At 42.5% G+C, this 26,439-nt stretch overlaps 1 protein-coding gene across 2 annotated transcripts in view; it reads left to right on the top strand.

Moving 5' to 3' along the window:
• Positions 1–25,128, top strand: part of Wnt2 (Wnt family member 2) — a 42,596-nt gene extending 17,468 nt beyond the window's left edge. The window contains exons 4-5 of one of the 2 annotated variants that reach the window (XM_004865257.3): positions 7,197–7,461; positions 24,326–25,128. In XM_004865257.3, the coding sequence (XP_004865314.1) occupies positions 7,197–7,461; positions 24,326–24,555 (495 nt within the window). In that variant the 3' untranslated portion in view covers positions 24,556–25,128. The remainder of the gene's footprint in view (positions 1–7,196; positions 7,462–24,325) is intronic. The other variant, XM_021244770.2, reaches the window with a different exon arrangement.
• The last annotated feature ends 1,311 nt before the right edge of the window (positions 25,129–26,439 follow it).

A 26,439-nucleotide genomic window follows, 5' to 3' on the forward strand; every position in this document is an offset into this window, starting at 1 on the left:
CCAAAGCTGCCGCAGAGGACGTGGCTTCAGAGCACAGTGCTCCCTGGCAGCGGGCTGCATGGTAGAAGCTGGTTGTCACTGGCCAGCAGGTCTCCAAGGACAGTGAATCCAGGCCCAAAAGCCCTACTCCTTCCCCTAAACCCACCAGTTAGACGAGTCACTTCTCTTCCTCTAGGGAGAAATGAGTATGGGGGTAGAGAAAGACAGAAATATTGCTCTGATAGAATTTCTTCTTCATGAAGCCAGGAAGAAAGACCTAAAAACTATGAGAGAAATTATAAGGGACATAGATGATCAATTCAGAAGGTTTGGCAACTAATTAGAATGCCCAAAAGAATACCAAAAACAAAACAAAAAACAAGGGGAGGAAGATATTCAAGAGAAGGCCTCAGAACACGTGAGTTTTGACTGAAAGGGCCTGCTGAGTGTTAGGCAGGATTGATGTGAGAAAAGTTCTTGAGGTGTGTTATTTGGGAACCACCAAGAATAAGAGGAAGTAAAATGAAAACAAAAACAGTTCTGTTTTCAAAGAACCAGTCAGAGATCATACTTCCCATTTGCAACTTTAGAGGCCAGAAGCTTTCTGGGCTCCACCTTCAAAGTCTGAGGGAGAATTATTTTCAATCCAGAATTCTATACCCAGCCAAGCTATTAATCAAACGTGAAGGCTGAATGAAGACATCTTTGACATGCAAGAATTCAGAAAATGTATTCTCCATGCCCCTTGAAGGAATTACTCAAGAATGTGCTACAGCAAACAGAAAAAATAACCAAAAAGGTGAGGGGGGGTGGCATCTAGAAGAGTGCGTCCAGTGTAGGAGAGCATGATGCTGAGCCTCCACTGTGGAGCTGGTCCAGGCTGGAACAAGAGAGTGCAGGGCTGTGAACCCCACCCCCACACTCAGGAAAGCCAGGAAGCTGATGGAGTAGGCGAATGATTGTGAGGATGGAGATCATGAGGTTATAGTCAGTGCTGATGGGAGCCAGCAAAACTCCAGACTTCACTCCAAGAGCACAGTTCATTGACAGAGAGGTTGCGATATTGGATCAGAGATAATGCAATGCAGTCCTGGCTCAGCACTGTACTTGGCTGTGCAGCTAACAACACAGTTGTTTCTTGGTATCTGGGGGGGAGGCATTCTCGGATTCCCTGTGGATACTCAAATCAGAGGACTCTCAAGACCCTTACATAAATGGTAGGTGATTTGCATACCCTGAGCATATTCTTCTATATACTTGATCATCTCTTGATTACTTAAAATACCTAATACAATGCAAATGATATGCACATAGTTGTTATACTGTACAGCTTAGGGAGTAAAAACAAGAAAAAATGTGTTCATGTTCCGTACAGACACAGGCCTCCCAGTACACACATAAGACGTCCATGAGCAATGCTCACACAACCGGTGCTGGAGAGAGACTGAGGGTGCGGGAAAGGGCAGAAGGCGCAGCAGAGCTTGTGGGGCACCTCACTTCACTCACGTGGAGTCAGTGCAGTGCGTGGCACGTGCAAATTCAAGTTTTGCTTCTCAGCATTTTCGGTGTTTTCCCCAAAAAAAGTTTCACCCTACAGAACCCATGGTTGAATACATGGATGTGGAGTACCTACTGCATTACACAGACGTTATTGTTTTCGAGTTTTGAAATTAACATCTAGAGAGGAACTAAAATACCTCCAGCCCCTCCATTAGGGCCTGTGCACGGGCACACTCCCCTGCCACTACCCCAGCCCCACCACTCCAAACCCTGGAGGGAGAGACCGCAAGGAAAGCCTGCTTCTCCCCCGCAGCTTGTGGCCTCCTGAGCCATCCTTCATTACCCGTCTCAGCAGCTGCAGCAGAGAGCTTTATTCCCCCTAAAGTAACAGTATCAGAGACTGCTACTTGCGGCAGATTCTTCTTGGAGGTTCAGACATTTCGGAGGCATAGGATAGGAGATACCTTCTAAGGAATACCAGTTTTCCCTACTCCTACAAATGTCATGCCAGCGCTGCCACGGGCATTTCTCGCCACTGGAGCCTTCCACGGGGCCCTAGACTCCAACCACGGAGCAGGGGTGTGTTACCTTCTGCCCCGAAGTTCTGGGTTCTGATGCCCCGCTCAACTCTGGCTGTGTATTAGAATCACCTGAGGAACTTTCAGGACCACCGAGGGAAAGGGCTAGAAATGATCCCCAGGTAACTGTGATGTGTACCAGACATGAGAAGCACTACTGCTTTCTCGCCAGTTGCCAGGGAACAATCCGTGAATTCCTGTTACTTTTCCAGGTGGGGTAATTTGACTCCTCCCCCGCCCCGCCCTCTTTTCAGACCATGCAGGCAGCCAGGTAGGAAGAGAACGTTTTTTCCCTTCCTCCTTTGTGTGGACACATATATGCAGATCTTTAAGAAGTGGAACATACCACGCATGTTTTGCTTTTATCATTTCACTTCCTTTCATGCCTAGAAGACACATTACTTCATTATTCAAAGACTATGTAATACTTCCTTATTAAGCATATACCATGATTCATTTAACCACTTTCCTGATGATGTTATTTGGGTTTCTTCTCATACTTTGCTACTGTTCATTATGCCACAGTGAACTTTCCTGTCAGTTTTCATCCTTTAAAACTTGTGTCAAGTATTTCCAGAGTTTAATCACTAGGTCAAACAATACAAACACTTCAGATCTGGACAGATATAGCTCAGTGGTGCAGTGTTTGCTCAGCATGCATGAAGCCCTAGGTTTGATCCCATCACCACAAAAAAAAAAAAAAGAAAGAAAGAAAAGAGAAGAAAGGAAGGAAGGAAGAGAGGGAGGGAGGGAGAAAAATTGGACAGCTTTTACAAAAAACACTTTCCATGTAGATGAGGTATGAGCATATTGTCCCATCAACAATTTGATGAAGCATCTCTTTCTCCTGATTCTTATCCACACCAAATATTTAAATCTTTTTTGCTATTTGCTAATTTGATAGAGAAAATGGTGTTGCATTGTTTAATTTGCATTTCTCTGATTTCTAGTGAAGTTGAACATCTTTACATTTTTTGTTAGTACTCTGTATTTTATTAGTGGTTTGAACTGCCTAATTAATAAATGTTTGATGCTTTCAGTTTAGAAAATGCAATGTAATTCCCTCCAATTTTTATGTCTCTTCCCCCTTCCCACATTATAACAGTCCAGTAATACTGTCAATATTATTTTTAAGAGCCTAGAGAATCAGAGTATGCATAATTTAAAATTTCAGAAAAATCACAATGCAATGTATATTAGGATTAAAATGTGTTTTTATAGAGATCACAGGTTCAAGAGTAAGGCATACCTGATTCACATCCTAGTTTTGCTGGAGAATAGCTGACTCTAGGGATTTTGCTTTCTTCCCTGAGCCCTGGTTTTCCTAACTATTGAATGGGGAAAATGATTTGCTTAGCCTGATAGCAATAATTGTAGAAGGTAATGTGTTTAAACTGTGAAGTATAGGGCCTAGCACATAGTTAACTACTCCATAAATGGTTGCTACTGTTACAATGTTATGACAATGGAAAATTGGAGTTTAATATTTGTTGAATTAGGAATCCGCATTGTGAGTTTCTCAGTCCTGTGCCTTATTCTTATTTCCATGACCACCGGGCTTCGATCTCCTTTCCTCTTCTTTTCTGATTGAGCAGGGTTTTGTCCTCTTCAAGGTTGTGGTTTGAATTCTAAGTCTGTAAATCAGGAAGTTGGAGAGGTGGAGGTAGCCTCACATATGACTGAGCAGTGGGGCCGAGATCTGAGTGAACCCAGTACCAGAGAAGGTGATCATGTTCCCCAGCTTAATTATCAGATAGGGCCCATCATTAATCTACAGTCAATGGCTGACCTTGGTAACAAGTGAAATACTTTTTGGTTGTGAATAACAGATCCGATCCAAGGGACTCTAAATAATGAGGAAACCTCACTATCTTCAGTCACAAGAACCTGGGGTTATAGCAGTTTTAAGCTGGGCTCATTCAGCAACTCAACAACACCCCCAGAACCCAGTTCCAGACTACTTTCAAGACTACATCTGCAGCTAATTGCTTTGTCTTGTATTGACCGCACTCATTTCCAAGGAGGCTCCTGCAAAAAACAGCATCTAGAGTCAAAGAAAATCTGACTCTCCTTGTGTCTTCTATGGAGAGTAAAGCAATCTTTCTTATGAGTCCTCCAGCAGATTTTGTGCAACATCAAATCAGCCCAAATTGAATCATCTCACTTCTCTTGCTGAGAAAAATCAGTGACAGGACGATGAAGTTACTATGCTTGATTTAGGCAACCCTGGGGTCAGAGAGTGGCGGCCACCTTCAGAGCACATGCCTGCTCAACACCCGGACAAAACTGTGAGCCAGGAAGGGAGGAAAAAAGATCATCTGTGCGGCACAGATGACCAGCAATGTCTGGCACGCTCATGGGTTTGATAAGATTTGGGAGGTATATTTTTAAGATTCAATTTTAAATTAATATGTAAACCCTTCAGTTAATGATGTGAAAGCATCAATTTTGAGGTTTGCCACCTGGAAGAAGCATTACAAAGGGAAAGAAGGTAATATTTCCTACCATTTTTGGAACTAGAAGTATGATTTATGGGTAAATAACTGAGCTTTAAAAGGAATGAACTTAGCAGTATATACAGAGTTAACTCCCAAACACTCGGCATGGCTTTGTGTGGCGCTATCCCAGGTCTTAGGAGAGGCACTCCTGGCTAGGTGGGACACACAAGACAGACTGGGGAAGCCATGAGTGTGCTCCTAGGGTTGTGCCTGTGACAGAGGCCAGCCATCCAGTCATCCTGACAGCCTCATACCCAATGCCCAGCATATGAAGATATGGAGAGGTGGGCATGTGGAGGAGGGCAGTTCCAGAGAAGACGTTCATCCTTTAAAGATGCTCAGATGGGAATGCCCAAAATGATGGCATTCTTCCTGCTTGCTTCTCTGTCCCAGCTATTCAAGACTGGCTCATACTGAGAACAGATCTCAAGTCTAACATGGGCACAGTTTGCTCTAAGGGGCAAGGCTGGAAATACCTGCTGAATACCAAGGCCCCACTGGGGAAGAGTGTGAGTGCATTCCTGTGACTGAACAACCCAGGTTCACTAGGATGTCAGCCTGTGGTTGCATCTTCAGCTCTTTAATGCTTTTGACATTTCCAGGCCTGTGGATAAACTGGGACTGACTTTCTGGAATGAAGAACATCTCTATGCACCTGGTTCTACTATAGCCTTGATCAGAAACTGAGTTTGTGGAACAGGCAAAAGCAGGTTGAGCACTACGGCAAAATTAGCTGGGGTGAGACCACTGGGGAGAGGCAGCTGGGAATATGGGGAGTAGGGGCAGTGAGGGACAGGTGAGCATACGAGCTGAGGGAGTCACCTACATCCACATCCACTACCTGGCTAATTACATCCAAGTCTCTGGGAGAGGCCAAAACAGTGTTGGAGCTCCTAATTCTGAGTTTTCAGAACTAGTTACCATAAGTATTTTGTTCAGAGTAACACTTTGGAGAATGTCATCAAAAAGATACTTGCCTATGCTCTGACCCCAGATGCCCTACAGCTTGGGATGCAAATAGACCCTCACACAGGTCTCTCCGCTGTTCTGTTACTTAACGCCATGGGCTGAGAAGAGATCTAAGGCTAGTGATCTCCCTCACAGCCTTCTTTGGCATCTCATGGCTTTGGATGTCTGATGGTCACAGCCCTAATAATCACTACAATATTAAAAACTCTTTTAATATTGTAAGACTTTGGGAAACTGATGAATTGAACAGAACATTAAGATTACCTGTTACAGGAGAAAAAATAATGAAGAAGGGAACAAATAGAGGTTTTTAGTCAGAAAGCATGCTTTTAGAAAACACTTGGAAGAAATCCATTTATTTGCATGTGCTATGAGTTGGAAAGACTTCAGAATCTGAGTTTGCATCCAGTTGTCCCACATCCCAGCCCTGGAGCATCACAATTCCTCCCTGATCCCTGGTTCTTCATCTGTAAAATGGGAAGAACAGCTCAGAGCATGCGTGCTAATAATTCTCTTCACCTAGAGAAAACCAAGAGAAATGACCGAGGGTGAAATAACTCTCACCCAATCATTCTGTCCCAATTTTCTTTGCTTCCTCTCAAAGAAAGAACAGAACAAGTTCAGCCTCATCGTCTAAGTGAAATCTCTTGGCTAGAGGTAGGGGATAATTTTCCTACCTTAACATCTGCCTCAGTACTGCCTGGCTCTGTCATTTACTAGCTTTTTACCTTCAGGCAAGAGCTTTACCCTCTCTACCTTGCTCCTCATCTGCAAAATTAAAACATAGTGTAGGACCACTGTGATATGTAGAGTAACTGGGATAGAATGCACAGCATTTACACACTGCGTAGAACATAGAAAGCACTCCATAAGTACTAACAGTTACTGTTTGGGGGTTATTGAAAGATGCAGACTTGGCAATTATTTTGTCAATCTAATTTGGTTATAGGTTGGTAACCAATCTAAATTGGCACAGGTTGAGCATCCATCATATAAAAATCTGAAATCTCAAATGCTCCAAAATCCAAAACATTTTGTGTGCCAGCATGATGCTATGAATGGAAAATTCCATACCTGACCTCATGTGATTGGTCAAAATGCAGGTACAGTAAAATATTATATATAATCATGTTCAGCCTGCTGCATAAGGTGTAATTGTGTGTTTAGACCTGGATCCCATCCCCAAGATGTCTCATTAAGTATATGCAAATATATCAAAATCTGAAAAAAAAATCCAAAATCCAAAGCACTTTTGGTTCAAAGCATTTTGGATGAGGGATACTCAGTGTGTAATGGTATACATTTTAAAAAGTAATAAAGGTATATTTACTTAGAAAATACTGTAATATCTTCCCTCATTGTTTAAATTGGCCATCTACCCTATTAAATATACCTTATTATATGGTGAGCTTCTTGTTACCTTTATAGCCAATGGGGTTCCCAGTTAGGTTCTTCCCCTCCATGCTCTACCCACTGCTCCTGCCCTGTTACAGTCTCAGTGTGTCTAAAGTGACCAACAGTGACAAGCGATTCTCTAACATCTCTCAGTCATGAGCCCCAGGATCCAGCATCCTCAGAGCTACTTCCTGACCGCTTGGAGATAAGGAAGGTTATAGCATGTGTCATATGCTTGAGGCCTCCTTCACTGAACTTGCCCTTGTATCTTCCGCAGGCTGTAAAGCGGTTCTTGAAACAAGAGTGCAAGTGTCATGGCGTGAGCGGCTCATGTACTCTGCGGACATGTTGGCTGGCCATGGCCGACTTCAGAAAAACGGGTGATTATCTCTGGAGGAAGTACAATGGGGCCATCCAGGTTGTGATGAACCAGGATGGCACTGGTTTCACTGTGGCTAATAAGAGGTTTAAGAAACCAACGAAAAATGACCTTGTGTATTTTGAGAATTCTCCAGACTACTGTATCAGGGACCGAGAGTCAGGTAAGTTAAAAAAAAACAAAAAAAAACTCCTTTCAATGATCAGTACTCCACAATTTAAATGAAGTTCTATGTTTTCAGCCTACTGTTTCTATAAGAGCTGCCTGCTCCCTCAGGTTGCAAGGTACTGGCTTTATAATTCCTATTGAAACTGCACATAATGCTCTCCTGAGCAACTGGAGAAGCAGCTTGATAATGTGCAGATTCTGGAGGAACCCACCAAGAATGTGCATGGCAAAAAGTCAAAATATGTAGATTAGCAAGATTCTTCGGCCTGGGCAGAATTCTAGTTAGTGGACTAATGTGCACTACATGTACCTCTTTTGGGGGATCCCGAAGCTGAGAGCAGGATAGTTTTGGATGGCATCTTCCCTTTTACAAATCTCCTCTCTGTGACTATGGAAAAGGGCATCAGAGCTTTAAATTTAGCCTCCTCTGCTGTCTGCCCTACTTCACATTCCCTCACTCTTTGCAATATGCTTAGAAGTTGCCAAATACTCAAAAGCAAGAATTTATCCCACTCTCTTGGCCACAGGTGGGCAGTGTATAAGGGTTGTGTAAGAGGCACCTCATTTATTAGGGCCACACCCTTGCCTCCCAGATGGCACCTTCTCCGTCTTGAACTCACTCAAAAAAACCACCTCTTCAGTCTCAGCCCAGCAGCTGTTCCCACCTGTCTGACTGCATGCATGTGCTTTCTCTGCCTCTCACCCCTCCCCATTCACTCTGAACTCCAGGCTTAGCTCTTTCTTTGCAGAGGCTCTAGTGCAAAATAAGAATGAGTTAAACAAGTCTAAGTCAATGGGAAGTGATGGAAGCCCAAAGCCCACTTTGGCTCAAGTCAATTTCTGGTTGAAAGCAAGGGAATTCACTATCAGAAAAAAAATTCTCTAATTTAAATTTGGAGGTTTTTTTCATTCCAAAATTGCTGCAAAAAAACAGAGAAACAGTACAGATAGCAACCAGATCCTAAGGTTAGATTGACCAAGAAGCAAAATAACCAGCAATATCACAAGAAGGCCCCAGTTTCTTTCTTGGACTTCTTTCTTGAGTGCTTGAATTTCCTTCAGGTTCAATGAGCCAGCTCTCTGCAGCAGAGGAACAGGTTTCTACATGCAGCCAGTGGATTAATGACTATTGAACACAAGGACCAGCAGCTGAGCTCCACTGCATTCCTGAAGTGCTTTGGAACTGCTAGCGAGTCATCCTCCTGTCAGGTCAAAGTTTTGACCAAATCACTGTGAAACCTGTGCTTTGCTATAAAATTACCCCCAGGGGTCTGGCTTTAGCTAAGCGTTTAATCTCAGACTTCTGAAACAGGGCATGAGGATGATGATATTGTGATCAGTTTTGGTCCTGTGAATTGACTACTGTGTGCTGAATACTAGACCAAGATCATTGCCCACATGGTCTTGTTGAAACCATGGAACACCCCTATGACATCCATGCATTGAAACTAATTTTTGCAACAATTAACAATAATGAATGATAAAAAGAGAGATATTCCTAGATGATCAACACCAACCAAGAACAAAATTCACTTGGAACTAGGGATTTAGCTCAGTGGTTTTGCTGCCTGCTGCACAAGCGCAAGGACCCGAGTTCGATCCCCAGTACCAAAAAAAAAAAGAACAAAATTCACAGCTTAGTTTTGTAGTCAGATAAGCAGCCCTAGGTATCATCATGACCACTGGACAGAGAAGGAAAGTGAATGACCTGCTCACAATCTTATGGGGAGGAGGGGACTCCTGGCCTCATGGCCTGTGCTTTGATTCTGAAACTACACATTTCCCCCCTGCATCCTAGACATGGAGGGGAAAAGACCTTGTGAAGCAAGAACTTCATGTTGAATATCAGAGGACCTGATTCCCAGCACATCTTTCTGGTCCTTTGGAGAAGCAGCAGTTATAGCTAATGAATTTTTGGTTTTTGGTACCGGGGATCAAACTCGGGTCCTTGCGCTTGCACAGCAGGCAGCGAAACCACTGGGCTAAATCCCTGGCCCCTATAGCTAATGAATTTTACTGCCTCATAGATCATCAATAAAATAAAGACCATACTTTTTTTTCCCCACAGAGGAATTCTAAATCTAATCCAAGTTCCCTCTCCAAGTTACTGAATGATTCTTGAACACTGCCCTTTTCGAAATTTCCTGTATTAGAATAAAATTTTGTTTCTTGATTGTAAAGTAGCAGACATACCTGAGTACCCACCACATGCCAGGGCTCAGTCTACATCCTCTTATTGATTCTCACTGTCCAGGGTGTGAATTTTGTTATCCCATTTTATAAGGGAAGACTGAAGCTCAGAGAGGACACAAACTCTGCCCAGTGACTTTCATTTGGTAAGAGGCAGAGCAGGGACTGTCTGTCCTTTCAACCATTTTCCTCTACAAAGTTCAGATCACTAAGTTGTAGGGGCTGCCTTTCTGAAGGAAACTATGTACTTTACTCTTTTCATCTATTTTTTTCTATCTTATACACATTTTAGCTTATGTGACTTAAGATGATGTGACTTTTCTAGTTTGGGTTTGGTCTTGATTAACTAAGAATCTGTTCTTTTTAAAAGCAGTCAGTTCCAATACATTAGATCAGATTTCTGGTAAGATTCCTAGATTACTTGTAAATTATCTGAACATTATTTAATGTCCTTTTTAGGAAAACCTAAGTGCCAAGTTTATCCACGCAAAACTTGTGATACTTCTTTTTAATTCTGTTGACCCCAGATAATGATTTTAGTGAAAATATGATCCAGGACATTTGATAGTCATGTAGGCAGAAGTTCAGCTTGTTAAAAGAATATTTTTCTCACTGTTCCTATTCGGAGTCATGTACAAATAGCCACAGGTATGAGATGCAGCTGCTCTCTGAAAAAGCCTGCTTCAGCTCCTATTTCTACTGAGGGCTTGCCTTTGGTTGTATAACTAATGGCCTTCTAAAGATGAGGCTTCCCCCTGCTGGATAAACATCTGTGGCATGTGCTGTAGCAGGCTGGTTAAAACATAGTCATGGCAGGTCTTCAGTATGGAATCATGGTGGAGTATCCTCTAGCTTGTCTTTGAAGGCAAAGAATGTAGCAGAAAATTCTAAGGCTGCAAGAAGGGAGGCTTCCGGCCTCTAACTCACAATAAATGCAAGAGCCCTCCCTGTCTGTGAGATGAAGGTATTGGGTCAGTGCTGAACCACCCAGTATGTGCACACAACTAACTGAGCACACAATGAGGGACCCTCTCCCCTGCACTAGAATCATGTTACACTATGAAGGATGTGTTTTCTGGTGAATGGACTTTGTTTGCACTTGTTCAAAACGAATTAAGGGTAACCAGGCTCCAAAATAGGTCAAAAGTTTGCAGTAAAAGTTAAATCAAGTAACATACAATTTTTTTTTCATTTATTCTATTAAAATTAGCATTAACCCTTCCCTACGCTTCACCTAATACTACCCAGTCAGCTTTGTTGTGGTCACTGTTTTGTTTCATCATTGCTTTTGTTTTTAAATTATGCACACTTAACATTCAAGTTACTGGATACCTTCTACTTGCCAGCACTACCAAAGCAATAGTGGTGAGCAGTCAGGTCATCAGTATTTGGAACTGGTTGGCTTTACTCTTGCTGGGTGGTAGCTGTTTTCTGTTCAGACAACCACATGGACAGAAGTGATTTGTCTTATTTGTCAATTAGGTTTGCACAGTGGGTACTATTGTCCAAAGTAAGGAGCCCCTCGGAGACCTAGTGAATCAGAAAGCTCAGGGGATAGTTTCAAACTTAAGCACATCTAAGTTTCAAAAATCACTGGGATCATGATCCCTGGTTGTCTCTGTCAGGGAAAAAGAAATCCAGGGAGACTTTCGTTTTTCTTGGAGTACCCAACTCTTATCAAGGGAAAAACTTTTCTTTACTTGAAAAGCCCTAAATAACTGTCACAAAAAGTAACCCCTGCCTAGGCTTGCCTGATGTAAGAGGGTTGATCATTCACATCTAAGCTTTCTACCTCTTTCACTGCGAGTAACTCATTTAAATTATTTCAGCTGGCAAAGCTTTCACAGGCATTACCTTGACAGGTTACCAAGTCAGACTTCTGGTGAAGTTCTGAAATGATAGCCAGGTTAGTAAAGTGGAGACCCTGGGGTGTTTCTGATCAGACAGAACTTTCTGGGGAAGAACTGGCAGCCTCAGGCCTGGGCTACAGACTTTATGTGAATGTTCCCTAACTTTTCCCAGCAGTCTCCTTCATTTCCAGAGAAGGAAAATGAAGCTCTGAAAAGTTACTTAACTTGCCAAAAAGTGCATGCCCTGAAAGTGGCAAATTAAACATGATAAATTAGTAAAAATCTATACCTTTTTCACTATACCACATACCTGCAGAAATGTGTGAGGTGTTGGAGCAGGGGAAGGTCCTTAGTAATAATGTGCAGCCCGAGGATGTGGAAATTTAATGGGCTCAGGTGCCCACAAAGTGGGGAGGTCCAAAGTGATCAGAATTAAGCACCCATGTTAGTTCTGGTTCCCCTGAAGTCCCTTCAATTACAAGCTCTTCAAGCTTTTAAGAGTGTTAATATCTTTTATCATTCCTAAGAAATAATAAAATAAAACACATTAAAGAAGATATTATGAGAGCAATAGTAGGAAGACATTTTCTCCGGTCTTCATTTGAAGAAGGTGGGTGTTTGGATGGTCAACTAGAAATACTGCTTCGTGCAACTCAGATTTGAAGAGTAGCAACAACCATGTGATGTTGTGCATGTGACATTTTACAGAGAGAACTGTAGGCTAGATCTTGAAAGCTGGGCTTTCTGGGATGAGTGTTCTGGTGACTCTGTGGTTATCTACTCTGGTTACCACCCAGGCATCTGTAAATCAAAGAAGCCCTTCACTTAGAGATAGGTACATCTCTAACTAAGGAATGCTGCTGTCCTCTCCAGAGAAAGTGCCTGCACCTAATCACAGGCCACTTTCACTGCTTGTGATGTGAAACCCTGACCTAGGCCAGAGGTCACTCTGAGTTCTCCTCTCCAACTGTAGAAAACAAGCAGCCTTCCACCTCTTTTCCAGTCAAGTTCAAAAATGAATGGAGTTTTATGGTTGTGCAACCGGTTGCCCACTGAAAACCTTGTACCTTGCTGACAGATGCAGGCTGTCAGTGGTGTGAGCTTGAGACATCATCTTTTTTACTACATAAATTGTATTTGGCAAACAGAACTCAGGACTCATGAAAAACCAGGCCCAGTTGTGGTGTTCAAAGGCGGGTGCTTTAGATTTGCCTCGTGGCAGAAACTCGTGAAAGCTGACTATGTCCCGTGAGCTAATTAAAACTAAGGGAAGAACATGTTAGCCAATAAGTGGCTGTGCAGATACCTTGCAGGGACTATCATGTACAATTCAGCCATACATCTTAGGTCCCTCATTTCCTCACTGAACAAATATTAAGATTTGGGAATACAAAAGTGAGAACAGCAGAAATGTTCCTTGGCCTCAAGGCATCAGTGGCCTCAGGAGCCAGGGAATAGTCTTGTGGGATAGGGAACCCTCAGACCTGGACAGAAAAGGGCAGTTTCTTAGGGTTTGGTCCTTACTCCATTAATCTATACAAAGTCTTTCCTTACATTTGTCATTTTGACAGCGTACAGAATAAGTTGTTTATCTTCCTGGGGTTTGAGACATAGAAATTAATGAATTGATATCTAAAAGGTGGTAAGACACTTAGATGAGAAGAAAATTGTGTGAAAAAATGTTTTGGTAAGGCTTATAAGTCACCGCTTTCATAGGTAATTATTGATTATGTTGTATAAATAATACTAATTACAGTCCAGTAAATCCACTTTTCAAACTCCAGTGGCAAATAATACAACTAGCCTTTCCCTCCTTGGAAAACTGTCTTCTTGCCTGATTTGCCTCCTGTCCCAGTTGTTGTCCTTTTTAAATTTCAGGGCCAGTTTCTCCTCTTCTGCCTCTTACTGTTTTGGACTTCTCAGAATTCACTCTGAACCCTCCATTCTCCCTCTTTACTCCCTTCTTGGTTTGTTTTTCTCTGTTCCTGTGTCTTTAAAGGTTATCCCTGTCTTCAGCTGTATCCTTCAGCCTCATCCTGCATCCAGTTCCCTGCTTACCAAATTCACTCCGATTTCTCACATTCATATAAAAACAAAAACAAAACTGCACTCCTGATTTGAAACTTGCTTTTTACCCTTCTCAAAAAATAGCACTGCTATTCACCCTGTTGGTCAAGACATGAACCTTCAGGCCTTTTGTTCTCCCTCTCCCCTCCATCATGCAAGTCTTCATCAGGACCTCTTAGAATATGTGAAGGATCTATTACCTTCTCCGTCTTCACTGCCACCTCCTGGGTGCAAGCAGAGTGCATTTCTTTCATTCGTAGCCTGTGCCACAGTTTTCCATCAATTTGCCACCTGACTGCCCCACTGGACTCCATTGAGGATTCCATGACTGCAGTAACTGAATCTGTCTTGCCCACTGGATGCACAATACTAATGTATGAACATTGCTGAATTAAATTGAATAGCAAGTTGTAAACAACATAAGATAAGTTCATTACAGTAGCTGAGTTCTTAGGTATTTTGGTGCAGCTTCAGAGGTTACAGATAGCTTGGCTTCTTTGAAGGGAACTACTAAGCCCGTCTTCTTGTCACCAGTTACCTTATAACACACAACCTATGCAAACTCCTACTTAAGCTTACGTGATACATGGAATTTTTCCTCATATTCAAATGCATTAGTAGAGCATTTACAGGACTTCAGATGTTGCTTGATCATTTTCCTGGATGAGAAAATAGGTCTCAAACAAATGCAATAGCAGAGTACAGCTACTGGTTTTAGCTGTCACTAGATACTCAATTATTATACTCTTTATTTACTTCTATCAGAGGAGACATATAGAAAAGGAATTGCTGAGTAGTTCATCTGATTTCCTTGTTAATGCAAACAGAAAAATTTACATGCAATGCTATTTTATGTTATGGGCACGATTTATAAGTATTCTCTTTCAAGATATAAACAGTAGAATTAACTATGTTTTTCAGATACACCAAAACATACATTAATTTGAACTGATTGACAGTGGAAATCAGATTGAATTTGTGAAAAATTTTTTGAAAATAATTTAAGAAAAGAAAAAATTTCTTTTAAAAAAATTCATTTAAAATTTTCCAATTCTTTGATATAATTTGAACTACTAACAACAAAGAGTTCACCAAATAGATGTGAGGGATAGGAAAAACTCATTTCTAATTATCATATTAATGTGTTTCAAATAAACAGGTGATGTTAACATACTTAAAAATCGTGAATTCCCAATGAAACCAATTTTGTACTCATAAATCTCTTCTTTAAATGTATGCAAAGCTCACATTATTAAGAAAAGAGCCTTACATGATGAATTAGGAGACTCTGGTGCTACAAATTACCTGTTTCTTTTGGTTACCAATTAGGTAGTCATGGACAAATCTGCCTCGCTGTGTCTCTTAGTATATGGTGCTTCACCCAGGAATTTTTAAGGTCCTTATGATTCAGCAACCCAGTGTATTATTAATCTTACTGTTTGCAGTAACAGAACCATAACTTAATGCCACAGACACTTGTAAGTTAGCATTTTCTTTTTCTATCACTTAAAGCCACCTTGCTTGTAAGTGTTCTATGTATATCAAGGGAGATCACATAAAGAGAGACAAGGTTTAGCTGCACTGCTTCTGCCAGGTACCTGAGGACTGACCAACAACCACCCAGAGAAGGGGGCCTCATTAGGCAAGGAAAAGGCTGCTATTAGTTTTTTAAGAAATTATTTTTAATTAATCAGCAAATATGTGTTGACTACCTGAGCACTATGCACTGTGTACAAGGATAAGGCCTAACTCCTGTTCCCAAGAGGCAAGGTTTATGAGAAATGACATTTCAAAACAGTACGCAAGTCCAATTGCGTGAAATACAAAGGTCAGTGGGCATGGAGCAGATACGGGGCACTCTACAGAAAATACTTAAGGAGGCCAGGCTCTTCAAAGAGAGGAGGACTCTGCAAGGGAAGAAGGGAGAGGAAAGCCAGTGCAGCAGATGAGGGTACGTTCTAGGGGGAGAGGGATTGATTCCAGAGCCTTTGCACTGAGCTACATCCCCAGTCCTTTATTCTGTTTTGGGGTTTTTTTGGTAGCAGGGATCAAACTCAGGACCTTGCACTTGGGAAGCAAGTGGCTGAACCACTGAGCTAAATCCCCTGCCCCTTTATTCTGTTTTTAATTTTGAGATAGGGTCTTGCTGTCACTAAATTGTCCGGGCTTGGCTTGAACTTGCAATCCTCCTGCTTCAAAGTGCTGGATTACAGGCACACACCACCACACACAGCTGAGTAACCCTTAAGACCATAATATCAAAGGTCACTTCAGCTGGATAGTGTGGAGATGGCCTGCTTAGAGGGTACTAGTGGGAGATAAGAAATCACTTTGGGCAGGCTAGGTATGCCAGATATGGAAAGCCTCACCGAGTCTGACCATAACAATATTCATTCCATTGTAGGATTTGCTAATCTAATAGGACATAGTTTTCCTATGCCAGTCAAACTTTCTTAAGTTCTGAAAGCACTGAATAAAATCATCTGAGATAAATGTAGATATTGTTTTTCTTAAGTAGCATTACCTTTGCATTGTGAGGAAGGGGCAAACCTGGCAAGTACATGAATGCAGTCCCTCCCTCACATTTGCTCTCTAACATTTCTTTTGTTCCCTCAATGAATCTATGTCATTAATGACAATGTGTAAGTCAAACAGAGGAGACACAGCCTATTGGATGACGAGGTTAAGTGAATCTTGCTTTACGCCCTAATGGTCAACATATGGGCCTCCGTCAGCCTGAGTGGCAGGAATTTCCAAAGATACAGGCCAATCAAGAAAGAGATAGAGGTAGAAAGAGAGGGAGGGAAGGGGTAAAAGGGGAAAAAGAGAGGGGGGAGGGGGGAGGGAAGGGGAGACGGAGAGGGAGAAATAAGAGCGCCCTTCCTCCAGGTCCCAGAGGTGTGGGTCTGGGAACTATTAGCCAAAGCCCTCTGCTCCTCCTCTGCTGTCAGGAAGATGCATGTTGGTGGAGACAGAAATGTTTTTACACTGAGAACCCTGACTCCATTATTAATTTCGTAGCTCAAGGGATGAGATGCTTGATTCTGTAAAGTTGTCTCCACATTGCACCACCGAAGTGTGTCATGTGGACCCAAACGTGTGATTTAGAAACTGCAATTCTCTATCTGCCTTTTCTTCTGTATCCTGTGACCGCTTGTATGAGTCAAGATGAAGACAGAACATACAGGGAGGAAAACGCTACATCTGGCCAGGGACAGCATCTTCCCCTGGTACTGACCTTGTTGGACCTCACAAACTTTGCCTAGGTCTTAACAGTCACTGAGTTTAGGCAGATGATCTCAGCAATTATATGGGGTAAAGACAACAAGAGTGGAATCTGAGCCCATAATATTCTATGTCTGGGGATTGGGCTTTGTCCCCAGGCTGGCCACACATCTGGCACATTTCAAAGCCAAAGCAAAGGAAGTTAGGGAAATGAGCAATCAACCTGTCACTTCTGTCTTCCATGAACTATGTAAATCAAAGTGCAATAAGAGATAACATTATAAGGCAATAACAATGATCCCATAAAAGCATTCACATTGAACATGTTTATCCTTTTAAGATACTGATTTGGGAGACTCAAATGATAGGGCTTTCAGTTGAATAGCTAAATAGTTGAAGCTTTTAAAAATATCTCCTTTGAAATATTTTTAGAGCCACCATACGTGCTTTTAGAGATACTATGTGGTACAAATATTCATCCTGAAAGGGTAAGTTGGTTGTTGGAAATGGCTAGAGAATCCTAGAATAAAGTCTGGAAAGTTTTATTTTGAGTAAGATATAAGTTGATGCTATTGGCTTCCCTAAACCTCTCTACCGCTGTACAGAGGGCTCTTCTCAATGCCCTTGGCCAATGACAGATAGCAAAGCCACCTTGTGGGCCTACATATTTTAGAAGTGTATATCCTGGCATTGCAAGGAAATTATTCTCATTTCTCAGAAAGGTTCCAGGAATCCAGTGGCACCATGTTAACTAGCCTGCTCTGTCTTCGCACATAACCTTAAGTGACTTGTCTGTGGCACAACATGAGCTACAGAAAAAGGGCCTGTCCTAAAAAGGATACATATCAGGCTTTTGAAAATGCCTTATTTGATTAAGAGAATTTAGGGTGTATAGGGGGGGGGGGGCAGGAAGGACACTGAAGCACTGGTCATGTGCTCTTCCAAGGGAGCCTACTGTCTGGTGCCTGGCAGGGCTCCAGGACAGAGCTTCCTGCACATAGCCAGGGCTCAAGCTCTGGAACCAGACAAGCTTGGCTTCTATTCCTGACCCTGTCACTTGCTAGCTGTGTGATCTTCAGCAAATAACTGCACTACCCTGACCTCCATTTCCTCCTTTCAATAATGATGATGGTACCTGCCTTAGAAGCTTATGGGAATTAGATGAGATTATGCAGGTAAAATGCTTTGTCATGGGGTTTAGCACTCCATAATTTTGGGGTTCTAGTTATGAGGGAAAAAAAAAAGGAAAGGATTAAAAGGTAAAGTAAGGCAAGAAAAAGGAATGAAAGGAGAAAAAAAGGGAAAATGTAAAAACTCAACTTTATGAGTTTATGACTGATAGGTGTAAGTGGGTTTATACCCCAATGGTTCCTGACATGTTCCAAGCAGGAGTGATTGAGTAATTTATACATGAGTATATTATTCAGAAAAAATTTTACAACATGTGTCCCAAATATTTAGAACTTAGCAAGTAGGTAGATCTTAAAACACAGTGCTGTCTTTTTATTAAAAGTATGTACATATAAGTGTATAATCTCTGTCTGTCTGTCTGTCTCTCTCTCTCTCTCTCTCTCTCTCTCTCTCTCTCTCTATTGGTGCTGCTACCAGTTGAACTAGGACTTTATACATGCTAGGCAAGCAAATTACCACTGAGCCACATTCCTGGTGCTATAAATGCATAATGTTTATTCTTATATTTTAAGCCCAATTGTGATGCTCTCTGTTTTAGAAAGACTGATGGGAGCCACAGTGTGGCTCTACTACTATCAATAACAATGTATTTTTGCATTCAAATCCTCAGTAGAATTCCTTTATTATGATTCCATGAAAGGAAAACAATGCCAGCAAATTTTGTATAGATTCTGCACTCTCTTCAGAGTTTTTATAGAATGGTTCCATATTCTGCTAAAATAACAGCAGCTGTCCAAATTCCTTTCTGCCACACAGTCTGTCATTAGATCTAATTAGATCTAAACGCCAAAGCGTGGCCAGTAGTCCATTGTCAGGCAGCCTACTTCCCAGCCACCCTTCCCCTCCGGCCGGCACATCGACAAGCCTGATACTCAGGGAGGCCCATGACCCTCCCCGCTGCAGCCTGGCCTCTGCTTTCATGTCATTCGCTCTGGATGCTCAAAAGCCCTCTCCTATCATCCTTCTTTGGCCTCCTTATGCCCTGTCTGGTGGGAGTGGCTGTTCAGAATTGCTTGTTTTTTAGAACATTTTATAACTGTCCATTAAACTCTTCAGATATCTCATTGCCAGTCTTTGTTTCTTTTACTGAAACCACTTCTAAGTTAAGCTTGTGTTGGTACCATTGCTTTGTCTGTCCCCTCTCTGCTTTCTCGTGGTGTTGAGGTTACTTCACTGAGAAATCCTTCTGTCAGTCAGAGTTCAATCCAGTGTTCTACATTTGAGGAACAAAACCCACCATGACCATTTCACCAGACTGAGTTAGACCTCTAGCTCATTAGGCTTTAAGTCACTGGGGAAAGACCACCAAGTTGGAGGTCAGTAAAAGGCCCACGGCCTGATTCAGTTATGAGACAGTTCACCTCCCTACCCTAGCCTCCTAAGCCCCACAGCCCCAGGGGGCATAAAGAATTCTAATGCATGGTAATTTGTTCATATTTTGATAAATGCAGATCTGTCGAAGTGAAGAATGTTTATTGGTGTGTAGGGCTTATGAACAAAACAGAAAAAGATACAAATTCAGTCACCACCGGGGTACCAAGTGAGAGTGCTTTCCATACCCACCAGGGGCTCATTCACACCCACTGCTAAAAGAAGCTTTCCAAATCTCCAATTCCATCCCACTTTCTCACCTGAGTCCCAGAGTGTATTATCAGGAAACATTCATACCTGGGTGAACATTCATACCCTGAACACAGGAAATTGACTGTTATCTTTTCTCAAAGTTGCCCTTCCCTGGAATTTCCTACCTTGAGGAATCATCAGCATCTACACAGTCACTCAAGCCTGAGCCCTTCTCATTTGTCTGTCACTCACCACGTCCTGCCAGCCCTTCGCTCCTCCACTAACCTCTCCCATGCTTGCTGCCACTTTCTTAATCCAGGCCACCTAGCATCCTTCCCAGAGTCCTGTCTGGGTCTCTAACTTGTCTCCTTGCCTCACTCTGGCTGGTTTCAGCCCCAGCACACTGGTTATCCTCCTGAAATACAAATCAAATCACATTGCTCTTCGTATTAAAATTTTCAGTAGAATTCCTTTGCCCTCAGGTTAAAGTTTAAACCCCTTAACCATTCACTGCAGCTTCTACTCACCTCTCCAGCCTCAGTTCTTGCCACTTTCCCCCTTGGCGTGCTGTGTTCCACTCACGTGGAATACCTTTCTGCTCCTCACAGAGATTTGCTGCTTTCCTGGCATTGGAACATGGGGCCTCCTCCATCACCTTCTTAACTTGTCCTTGAAGTATTTGTACATGCAGAAAAACCACACACATCGCATGTGTGCGGCCCAATGCCATTTCCCAAATGAACACAGCCATAAAACTGTGTCCAGATCAAAACCTGAAGAGTTCAAATATTCTAGAAGCCTCCTTCATGCTCATTCTTTCTACTCTCAAGAAAAATCACTACCCTTTCAATATCATTGACTAGCTTTTTCTATTTTTGTGCTTTGTATAAATGAAAACATAGCCTGAAACAAACTCTTGTGTCTGGTATTTGTTGTTACTAACAAACCACCAAATCCTTGGTGGCCTAGAGCACCTTCCAGGTCCAGGCCTGGCCTTCTCAGTCCTTGCATTGGTTTCTCTTTAACCCACTTCATCATCAGGTTTCTTGAAAACTTGGCCTACTGTCCCCATGCTGTCCCAATATCTTCTTCTCCCATTTGCTCTTCAATCCATGATGTTGTCTGTATCATCCACAGAAACTACGCTAATCAAAGAGTACCAGTTATCTTCTTGCTGTGCAGTCAAATGAAATTTTTCATCATTTCCTACCTGACACCTTCACCCACAAGATAATTCAGTATGCCGTTAGGCTGCAGTGGTTCCCCTCTGTAACCTGTCCTGTATTGGTCCTACCAGTATCTTTGACTCCACTCCTTGTCTCTTGCCTGGACTATTCCAGCAGCCTCAAGGTTTACCTTCTGGCCCCAAGCCACTCTCTCAGACTTATCATTCCTGTATGTTTCCTTGTTTTAAAAAACCCAGACTGGTCCACTACCCACCATGGACTAAAATCTAAATTCTACCAAGACATGCAGACTCTTTAACCCATTGCTCCAGTCTTTTTTCTATGTCTTTGCCTAATAGTGCCCTATTTGTCAGCCACATTGGATCTGCACTCTTGTGAACTTGCCCTTGAAATTTCTACCCGGAACTACTCTCTTGTCAGGAATGCCTTTCACACCATTATTTCCCTTCCCTGCAAATCTTCTACTGATCCTTCATATCCAGCACCTAATGCCACCTTCTCTATAAAACCATGCAATTGATGACCCTTTGTCTGGTCCTATTTTCTATTATTAATACCAAGAAATATCATTATTATCATATACTTGCCTCCTGCCCCTTTACATTCAGCTTCTCAGGACAGAATCTTTGCTTTATTCTCTGATAAATCCCAAACTCCCAGAACTGTGCCCAGCACGTAGTAGGTACTTGCTAGATGAATGGATGGTTAACATCTACTGCATACTTAGCATGACAGGGCCTTTTACACATTATCTCATTCCCTCCTCACACAAGCCTCATGAATAAGGAACTATTTGCATGAAAGGAAACTGAAGCTTAACAAGATCCGAGAGTAACACACCACAATCACACAGTTGACACACAGCAACTCTAGGGTTGAACCCTGAATTGTTCCCACCCTAAACACCTTCACTCTACCTGTTTTACAGCTTTGCCTGCCATGGTACATTGCACATGACTTTGTTGTGGTTTTCGGTAGGACTTGAGCAAATGAAAAATTATCTGGAAGTAACAAAGGTATCCTTCCTCATATTTAGCTCTTTACCACATTATGAGTCCCCTGAGAAAAGGGACTAGGTCCTATTGATTTTATTCCCTCCCTTCCCACAAAAACCACAAACAGCCAACACAAAATCCTACCCCTGCTTGCGTCCGCTAAATGTTTACTGAATAAAACAAAGGGTGTGCTGCAAGAGGCAGCGTTTGGCAGTAAGTACTTTTTGCACAATCAGTGATTCTGAGCAGTGTCCTGATGGTTGCTTAAATCCAGGCCCAGCTGCTGCCTCTTCTAACCCTTTGCTTCTTCAGCATGATGTGGGCTCAGAGCCACCCCCAGCTGACCTGCCCTCCACCCAGCCCCAGCTTGCTGCCATTCTTCCTGTCCTCGTGAAATTCCTTTGCCTATCTTCCGGCTTTCCATGGCTGACAAGGCAGAGCAAGCTCTGCCCCACCCGATGCTTTTCTTGACCCCATCCCCTGCCTGAACCTTGCTGCTTCCCTGGTCATTCTGGACAGGCAGGGCAACATGACATTTATACAGATGACTCTAACACAGAGAGGACTGTGATAAACAGAGTCACAAGGCACTGTAGGAGTTCCAAAGAGGGAGACATTCTTAGGTGGTGGAGGAGTTGAAAATAAATAAGTCACTATCTTTTCCATCCAGATGTAAGCTTGTTTTTCTTTTTTTCCTTTTCTTTTTTTTTTAATACTGGAGATTAAACCCAAGGCCTTCACACTGCTACATCCCCAGCCCTTTTCATTTTGAGCAAGATCTCACTGAGTTACTGGCCTTGAACTTACAATCCTCCTGCTTCAGCCTCTCAGAGTGCTGAGATTACTTACAGACATGTTCCACCACATCTGGAAAACTTGTTTTTATTAAATAAGAAGTTTAGCCTCTCTAGGTTTGTCAAGTATTTAGGGTTATTGATTACAAGTAATAGAAATGGAAGCAGTTTAAGCTAAAAAGGGGAAATTCTTAGGATATAGAGTCTCTAGGAACTCAAAGGGTTGGAGTGCAACCAGGCCTCTAGGAAAAATGGAAGAAGAACCAGAAAACAGGCTGACATTGGGTGGCATTCCTTTTTCTTCTTTGGTCTTCCCTGCCTCTGTATGTTTACTTTATTCCTGTGTCTCCATAAATCTCTATTAGTCCACAGTCCCCATCATAGAACATGGCTGCTTGTGGCCAGAATTTATGCACAGAAATAGTGGCTAGGTCTGTCAGAACCACCATTCTCCAGGCTCAGCATAAGTCAGGTGCCCACCCCTGGTCCAATCATCTGTTGCTAGTGAGCAAGCTACTGTTGTACACCATGACTTCCATCTCGATGGAAGAAGAAGAAATAGAAATAACCATTGTAAGTTCAAGAAACTCTCCCCAGAATGCCCATTTCACTTGGTTCTGCTGTCTGATAATGATGCTCTTGTAAAAGAATTTCAGAAGTTTCCCCAGAAGTGTGCAAATTAAAGAAATTTCCTCTCTGAAATTCTTTTTCAGAAAACAAATAGATAAACATGGATTACTACTAGCAAACATTACTCTGATGAACTAAGATGACATCCTACTAGTAGTTCCTAACAGGTTTTCTACACCAGTTGTGTTTCCTGAAGACCTGAAATGCTGGGCTCAGTCAGGGACCTTCATGCATTTCTGTGGCCTGCTGAACTGCAGGGGCAGAGGGAGTTATTGATAAGCCAGGCCAGGATGCTGTCTCGGTCACTTTCTCATCACAACTTAAAGGAGAAGTTTATTGTGGCCCACTCATTTAGTCCATAGTTGGCTGGCTCCAAGACAGGAAGGCATAGTGGAAGAGTCTGGCAGATGAAAGCTGCTCACATCATGGTAGCCAGGAAGCAGAGAATAAAGGGAGAGGCCAAGAATGGAGATACGCCCTTCCAGGTCATGACCCCAGTGTTCTGTGTCTTCCAACCAGACCTCTAACAGCAAGTCAGCTATTATGCCTCCACAGTGCAGTCACTTTCCGAGCCCATGAGGCTTTGGAAGCCATTTTAGATTTCAGCCATAACGACTACCCTCCCCACCCTCAAAGCCTCACACAAATGACACCACCTCTCTCCACCAGTAGTGGAGTTATGGTACCTTTTTAATGAGCTAATGGAAGCAGGTTCCTTTCTTTGAGGGTTCCTCACCCCACAATTTGGAGAGTGGTAACCTTGGCCACTGCTTCATTAATATGGTGTTAAGCTGAGATGGAGGGAACCAGGGTAAATCTTTCATTTTGATCTATCCTTCCCCATTAAAGGATCCTTCAATCTGGGGCTGGGTAAAGACAATCTAAAAAGCTGATTCAAATCAGAAGCAGGAGAGCTGGATCCAGGTTACCTCAGGCAAATCTGAAGTTTCATGTCCCTCCTTCCTGGACTCTGCTCTCTTAGCCCTCTCAGCTCCCTGCACCATGCAGAGAGTGCATGCAGCTGGACCCTCGGAGGGGTGTCACAGCCCAGGCTGTGTCAAGGAGGCTGGGCTGTCCTGGAGGATGAATCTTCTGACTCTTTTCCTCCTGAGACGTACTGTATTTACCCTGATCTTTTCAGTGACCCCTCACTGGCTTGTCTTCCAGGCTCCCTGGGTACAGCAGGCCGTGTGTGCAACCTGACTTCCCGAGGCATGGACAGCTGTGAAGTCATGTGCTGCGGTAGAGGTTACGACACCTCCCGCATCACCCGGATGACCAAGTGTGAGTGTAAATTCCACTGGTGCTGTGCCGTGCACTGTCAGGACTGCCTGGAGGCCCTGGACGTGCACACATGCAAGGCCCCCAAGAATGCCGACTGGACAACCCCTACATGACTCCAGCAGATCACCGTCCACCTTCCCTCCTGCAAGGACACCATTGGATCTGCAGACACTGGACCTCTGGGTTCCCTCTGGGGGGATATTTCTGAAGGCATGTGGCCTTTGTCTCAGCAGAAGCCCCTTCGTCCTTGGAGTTCTCTTTTGAAATAGCATGACAGGCTGTTAGAGAGGGAGGGCAATGGATCCAGACCACTGTCACACAGACTTTTTCACTTTCTAGAGCAATTGGCCGGGGAGGAAAAAAATAAACAACAACAACAAAAAAAGAACATCTCAAAGGAGTTTTCTCTGTGTCCTCCAACAAATGCTCACAGTTAAGGAATCCCATACTTCCCTCTGGGGCATAAATAATGCAGAATCAACTGTCACCAGATTAACTTTAATTGTTAAAAAGACCAAGCAAGGCTTTTTGTCTGATCGAATGATGTCCACAGCCACCATCTCATAGCTAATTGGTAATTGCTTAGAGAAAAACAGCTTCAATAAACTTCACATTTAAGATGCATATTTTTTCAATGCATTTGTTGCCATATTAAATTTTGATGTAATAAAATGGGAATGTGTGTCCTTTGGTTCAGTATCATTTTGGATCTTTGCAGTAGCCTTCAAAATGGTTTTTTGCTTCACTGTCCCCTCAGTATAAAGAATCTTTAAGCAACAAGACTTCCTTTTCACTAGGACCTGAAGGAAATTTAAGGAAGACGAAAAATATCACAGTATTCTACAACTATTGGGTGAGTATGGTAGAAAATAATTCAGTTACTGGGATATCAGAAAATGTGTTTTTATGGATAAAGAAAAAAAGAGGGATAATTCCTAACACGTCTTCCGCATGTGACCCATGGAATTTTGTAACTGAAACAACACTAAGGAGGAAAACTTTTGGGATGACAAGACCAGTGAAATAAAATGCTGACAGAGAAGTTTCCAGAGATCAGTTGTGCCCGGGACAGCCTTTACCATACCCTGATGCCCAAGAGAAGTCGGCCACATGCACTGAGAAGCACTGGGCAGTACCAGTCACCCTTTAGGCACATTTTAAAGACCTGTCATTTTTAATTGTGTTTATTTAATGCTTACAAGATGACATGATACCGTAGCCTAAAGCGAATGACACATATCCTTGCTGGTAAAGTTGGTAACCCTACTATATTACATTGCAAACAAATCGTAACTTGGAGACTATACTTAAGGGTCCCAACTGTAATTATGGGAACATCAACATGGAAAGTGGTTGGTTTCTGCCATCAGCCAAAAGATGACATTCAGGAAAAATTAAGAAGCTGCCTGCTCCATTTTTTTAATATTACATGAAAGAATGGTGAAATCTACAAAGCTACTTCTTATCACCTTATTCATTTGGTTCTGGTTCTAAATATGATTTTTTACAGAGCCATATTAACTAATGGGATGATTCATTATATGATTTGGTGTCAAGTTTTTTGTTCTTTACTTATTCTTTAGTAGTTTGACTGCATTTCTGCTATCTTTGCTTTGGGTCATTTAGACTGATGCTCATGGAAAACAATCCCCTGAAGTACTTAGTTATAATTGATATTTGCCTCCCTCCCCTCTAAGAAACTACTGCATTCATTCACTTCTCCTTTCTCCCAAACCCCCAACTTAGTTGGTTAATTTTTCCAAAGTGGATTTTTCTTCTTTTTATTGTGTGGATTCAGAGGGTAGGAATAGCAGGGTAGTAGCTGCTCTGAGCTCAGTGTGCAGAAGGCCAGGCCAAGGGCAGTTAACACAGCAGTGGGGTGTGGGTGCCTCTGTGGTTCTTTCATGGGGATCCCAAAGCCATCAGCCCATTTTTCTACTAGATGAACTGTGAAATCATAAATCCATGGATATATTTAGAATGGAGAAGAATCTCAG

This window comes from Heterocephalus glaber, unplaced genomic scaffold (assembly GCF_053883595.1).
Source record: "Heterocephalus glaber isolate CG9 unplaced genomic scaffold, H.glaber_assembly_v1.0 deba00000546, whole genome shotgun sequence".
In the NCBI taxonomy this organism is placed as follows: domain Eukaryota; kingdom Metazoa; phylum Chordata; class Mammalia; order Rodentia; family Bathyergidae; genus Heterocephalus; species Heterocephalus glaber.